Below are 6000 nucleotides of genomic sequence, written 5' to 3'. Positions count from 1 at the left end.
TTCAGTCTTCACCATTTAATTAATAAATCTTTCTTCTATCATATCCAACATCACATTTTCTATCTTCAAATTCATCAAATTTTGTTATCCTCATTTTTTATCATATACTAAATGATAAACTTTACAAGCTGTAATACTAACGTATAGTTGAAGGCATGTATAAAAACCGCGTTATCATAACAGGAATAACGTGGCATCACATATTTTTTTATACACTGCCAAAATACCTGTATTGTTGACATTTCTTCATAGTTGACTTCTAATGGAGACAAAAAAAATGCCAAAGTTTGTGATAAGGGTGTTTGTGGAAACAAACAACTCAACTTCATTATAGTTTATAAGTTCTATTATACTTATAAGTTATAACTTATAAGTCATTCAATTTTATGTTTTCATAATTAATTTTTTTTTATAAGTTTATATATGTTTGCTTAGCTTCTTAATATCATTAATTAAAATCCTAGATAAGGATTTTCTTTGTTGATTAGAATTATATGTGGAAGTTCATGGCTCTCCCTCATCTACTTCTTCTGCTTGTTCTTCATTGCACATTGTTTGTAGCATTGGTATCTGGATGGAAAACATTGCAAGGTGTGTTTCTAATTTTGCTTCTATTCATTTTTCTAATGTTTCATACATTCATACATATATGTATGTATTTTTATTGCAATTATCATGGCAATGTAGAATCATCAATGTTTCTTTCTTTATAGAGTAAGTAAGCCATTGTATTATATTGAATTAAAAGAGAGAAATGAATGTATGGAAATTTAACATTTTTTTAAGCATATTTAAACAAGTCCTATACTACGCTGGCTTAATTGTTGTTGATATATGGGCTTTAAACGAGAAGATTTTGAGACATTTAGGTTATGATTGCATAGAGACATGATGATATGTTGCTTAAAATTTGTGGTTGGGCCTAATACAACCCGACAAAACCGGCTTATGAGGTGTAGACTGCCCACAGTTATAACACTTGTTGAGGTCATCTCTCAACATCTGTGGGACTCTTCAACACACACCCTCACGCCCAACACTATTGGTCTTGAAAAACCTGATAGCAGGTGACCTACCGAATCATAGAATTTATGGTTGGGTGTAACACACCCCCACAAAACTGGCTTATGAGGTGAGGATTGCCCTCACTTATAAACATTTGTTTTGACAATTCTTTAACAATGATAATAATGGTTTTTCATCTCTTAAAAAGTTGTAAAATTTTGTTGCTAGAAGTGTTCTTCATAAACAAATGTCAGAAATTAGACCTTGTCTATGAAGATGTATAGTGAAATGCAAAGTCTTGATTCACAACCGTGATGCGGTCATATCGTTACTTACACAATGCTGGCTTAACTGTTGTTGATATATGGGATTCAAATTTTAAGATATTACATTATGATTCCATAAGACAAGATGATATGTTTATAATGTTAACTGCAATGTTTTTCAGCTTTTAAAGAGTAGTAAAATTTTGTTGCAAGATGTGTTCTTCATAAACAAATGTCAGAAATTGTACCTTGTCTATGAAGATGTATACAAAAATGCAAAGTCCTTAAGTCATGTGTCACAGTCATATCGTGATTCCTGATATTCCGAAACAGTGCGGTCAAATACGGCCGAAGCAGCCTCAATAGAAACTTTGACTAATGCCATGGCCAAAATTAAGGTCGCGCTGTTTAAAATATTGTACAAATTGTGATGCTTGTTCGGTATGCTGTGCAGGATCACCACCCGTGGTAATAGCGCGCGGTGGATTTTCAGGAATATTTCCAGATTCAAGTTTAGCTTCCTATAACTTGGCACTAAAAGCTGGTTCCCCAAACATCACTCTATGGTGTGACTTGCAACTGACAAAGGATGGAGTTGGGATTTGTTTTCCAGACATCAAGCTTGACAATGCCACTGACATTTCCGTTGTTTACCCTGGCAAAGCTAAGGATTACTCAGTTAACATGGTTCCAACTCGCGGATGGTTTTCTTTTGATTTCAGCTTCAAAGAACTACAAATAGTCTCGCGTAAGTCCTATTTTTCTCGTTCAAATTATAAAATTCTGTCTTGACTCAGTTAACAAGGTTCCAACTCGAGAATGTATTCATTCATCGTAGAAGCAGATTCTTTCCTGTGCAAATTTCTGCACTGATGATTTTCTTGTTACTTGGACAGTTGTTCAAGGAGTGTATTCTCGCACTCCAAAGTTTGATGGAAGTAACTATTACATTCTCAGTGTTGAAAATGTCGCTAAATTGGTAAAATCATCATCAGCAGGCCTATGGTTAAACGTTCAGGTAATGACGAAATGAAATGGAATATATTATTTTGTTTCAATCAGGTCCTAACTTCGTGATTCTGACATTAACTTTTAACGTTCAAAATAATACGCAGCATGATACATTCTACAAGCATCACAATTTGAGTGTAGAGAAATATCTTCACTCTCTTTCAGCTGAAAAAGTATCTATCGGTTACATCTCATCGCCTAACGCGAATTTCTTGCAAAGAGTAAGAACAAAATCAAGTCTTAAAAAAACTGTCACGGTCTTCAGGTTTCTAGATCAATACAAAATTGAACCTACAACCAACAAAACTTATGGTGCACTCCTGAAACACCTCAAATTAATCAGAACATTTGCTTCCGGAATTCTTGTTCCAAAAAGCTATATATGGCCTGTAGACTCAGAACTTTATCTACGTCAACATACTTCTCTTGTCTCAGATGCTCATAAGCATGGTCTGAAAGTTTTTGTTACAGATATTGTTAATGATGTTCCATTCAGCTACAATTTCAGTTATGATCCTATGGCCGAGGTTCTGTCTTTCATCGACAACGGTAACTTCTCTGTTGATGGTGTTCTGTCTGATTTCCCAGTAACTCCGTCTGCAGCCATAAGTAAGTTTTGTATCTTCTCTATACATTAGTTTTAAATTTTTAAAGATATACATTGTCGGTGTAAAAAAGTCTTACACATGCATCCAATCATATCTCACTGCGTAAATATGATTGGAATTTCCTTAACCTTCATTCGCCACACCTTTCTAATGTTGTCATAAATTATTTTGGCAATTCCTTCTGCAGATTGCTATGCTGGCGTAGGAAGAAATGCCAAAAAACAAGGTATAATTTATTTGAACTCTCCATGGACACATTTCATTTCTTCATTTTAAACAAGTTATATGTTGTTTTGAGGTAGCATAATATTCAAATAACCTTTATTGAAATGTTCCTATCTCATGAATTATTTTTTCTTGCTAAAGTGAAAACTTTGGTTATCACAAAATATGGAGCGAGTGGAGACTATCCAGCTTGCACCGATCTTGCATATAAGAAAGCTAAATCAGATGGAGCAGATGTAATTGATTGTCCTGTTCAATTGTCCAAAGATGGAATACCGTTTTGCTTAAGTTCAATAGATCTTTCAACGAGTACAACAGTTGTTGATACAAAATTCCGAAACCGCACAGCGATTATTCCAGAGATTCAAAATGGCAGTGGCATATATACATTTAGCTTGACTTGGAATGAAATCAAAACATTGACTCGTAAGTTGAATGATTTTCTTGAATGCTTATTTCTTATGTATCATATTGGTTAGCATTTGTCCTTTTGATTTATGCATTATTTCTTGTTATTTCATTGCAGCCTCAATATTGAAACCTTATGCGAAATATGCATTGTTCCGGAATCCGAAATTCAAAAATCAAGGGAAATTTGTAACCTTGTCTGATTTTCTGTCCTTGGCCAAAGGCTCTAGAGTCTTGATCAGCATCGAGGTGAGTTCTTACTAGATATTGATTAAATATTTCATAGTGATATAACGAGCGATTAACACCTTGATCAATTCCCTTTATGCTATGTTAATGTCATTTTTATTTCACTATCAGAATGCTGCATATCTCGCATCAAAGCGGAGATTAAGCGTAACCAATGCAGTCCTTAATGCTCTACAAAAAGCAGGTTATGATAAACAAAAATCTCGTAAAGTTATGATTCAGTCAACACACAGCTCAGTACTTAAGATATTCAAGGACAAATCCAAATATGAAAGGGTTTACAAGGTTGATGAGAATATTCATGATGCCGATGATAAAGCTATCGATGACATCAAAAAATTTGCTGATTCTGTTGTGCTAGAAAAGACTTCTGTTTTTACTCAAAATTTAGCTTTTCTTGTCAACTCTACAAATACTGTAGCAAGGCTGCAATCATTTAAGCTATCAGTTTATGTAGAAACTTTCAGCAATGAATTTGTATCTCAAGCATGGGATTACTACTCAGATCCATCTGTCGAGATTAATTCATTTGTCGTTGGAGCTAAGGTTAATGGCATTATTACTGACTTCCCTAAGACGGCTGTTCGATACACGAGTAAGTATAAAATTCTTTATAAAACTTTGCTTCTTGAATAAGGTAATTGGAAAAATGACATTGGATAAACTTCAACAAGGAAATTATAAGAAAACAAAAATTGAAATCGTCTACCATTGATCGAGATTTTTAAATAACAGTTTCTTGTTTAAATTTAAATCAGTTATAGTATATGAAATTTTTTGGTTTAAGTATACTTTTAGTCTCGATAAATTTCAATTCTGACATGATTGTTGGTTTGTTGATCTATTTCTTGCAGAGAACAGGTGTTTGAAGCATGCGAAAAAAGCACCTTATATAAGCCCTATTCCACCTGGAAAACTTTTAAAACAAATACCTAAGTTAGACCTTCCGCCACCTTCCCCTCCACTTCCGGTCTTAAATGACAGCAATGTGACAGAACCACCTTTGCCTAGTGTTTCTGGAAAGTTTTCAATTTCCGGCGCTGCTCGTTGAATAGTAGCAGTTCCTGCCACCATCACAGTATAAAGAAAGCAAAGAGGAAAGGAAATGTAGTGTTCATACATGCCAATTTTAACTTGAGTGCTCCATTGTTTGAAATGGAATTCAAGGATTTCTTTTATGAGATGTTTTTTTTGTCTTATTATGATTGTTTTATTGTAAGATGTGATTATCCAAATAGCTTCATTTCATTGTCAATAAAATTCTTTTGGATTGTGGAGATAAAATTTCATTGCTTCTATCAAATTTTACAACAATTACAGCACATTTGGTCTAGAGACAAATCTCAACTAGTAACATATACAAGGTCTTTTACAGTTACCCTTGTTTTAGTATCAATTAAATATATCAATTACCATACATACTATAAATTAATTAATCAAAGTTTTATAGCATTTTACAATGAACACATGCTATCAGATGAAATTGAATACAAAAATATTTGGTTTATATATTTAAGAAAGAGTACTATATGGTAAAGATGTAAAACTAGCAAGATGATACTTTTCTTGTTATGATTATGAATATATATCCCACATCGGTTATTTCATAATTGAAAGTATGTTGGTGACCTATAAAATGAAAGCGCCTCTCATGTTTCAAAATCACGGAGCCGTGTGATGAGCACATAGCGAACTATTCTTTCGCCTTTTACTAAAGAATACCGTGTGCGCGTCACTTTAAGCGGCATACGCTAATTTTTGAAAGAGCCCTCTTCACCGAGGGCTCTGCGATATAAGTATAATTTTTAAATCATATGATGTATGTTAATTTGATTCTTTTGGCTTAAATAACATTTTTAAATCGTATATGTTATGATTCTTTTGGCTTAAATAATTCCTCAAGATTTACAATAAGGTTTATTTTGAAATGTTTTTGGTCATTTCTATGTGTTTCTAGAAAACAATGGACGTGAGAAAAGCAATCGTCCAGTTTTTGGGTCTGCTGTGAATTTGACAGTTGCAGGGGATGGGCCTGTTAATGTGAAGAGTATTGTTTGTTGGTAGAAAGTGGGTGGTGTATAATTAATAGTGGGGTGATACAAATGAGTAAATGTGGAAAATGACGTATCACATCATTTTTATTGTGCAACCTCTCATCCATTTATTGATAATCATATACCCATCTTAAATCTAAAGTTTTGTTTGGGTGTTTTGCGAGGAGGGTATGT

The 6000-nt window shown here is 33.6% G+C and overlaps 1 protein-coding gene and 1 non-coding gene across 2 annotated transcripts; both read left to right on the top strand.

Annotated features, from left to right (window-relative positions):
- Positions 1–364: 364 nt before the first annotated feature.
- LOC146938394 (glycerophosphodiester phosphodiesterase GDPDL3-like) lies at positions 365–5056 on the top strand. Its single transcript, XM_085752354.1, has 9 exons — positions 365–591; positions 1726–2019; positions 2168–2289; positions 2387–2891; positions 3078–3116; positions 3257–3541; positions 3642–3772; positions 3884–4367; positions 4627–5056. Exons 1-9 carry the CDS (start codon positions 495–497, stop codon positions 4821–4823), a joined length of 2154 nt encoding a protein of 717 aa, XP_085608480.1. The 5' UTR covers positions 365–494; the 3' UTR covers positions 4824–5056.
- Positions 5057–5440: 384 nt separating this feature from the next.
- LOC146938393 (U5 spliceosomal RNA) lies at positions 5441–5557 on the top strand. Its single transcript, XR_015033896.1, has one exon. It is a non-coding gene; the product is annotated as a U5 spliceosomal RNA (small nuclear RNA).
- The last annotated feature ends 443 nt before the right edge of the window (positions 5558–6000 follow it).

Source organism: Medicago sativa, chromosome 3 (assembly GCF_051527215.1).
Source record: "Medicago sativa cultivar Bolivia chromosome 3, Bolivia_mono, whole genome shotgun sequence".
Taxonomy (NCBI): domain Eukaryota; kingdom Viridiplantae; phylum Streptophyta; class Magnoliopsida; order Fabales; family Fabaceae; genus Medicago; species Medicago sativa.
This window is presented reverse-complemented; position numbering and strand designations above follow the sequence as displayed.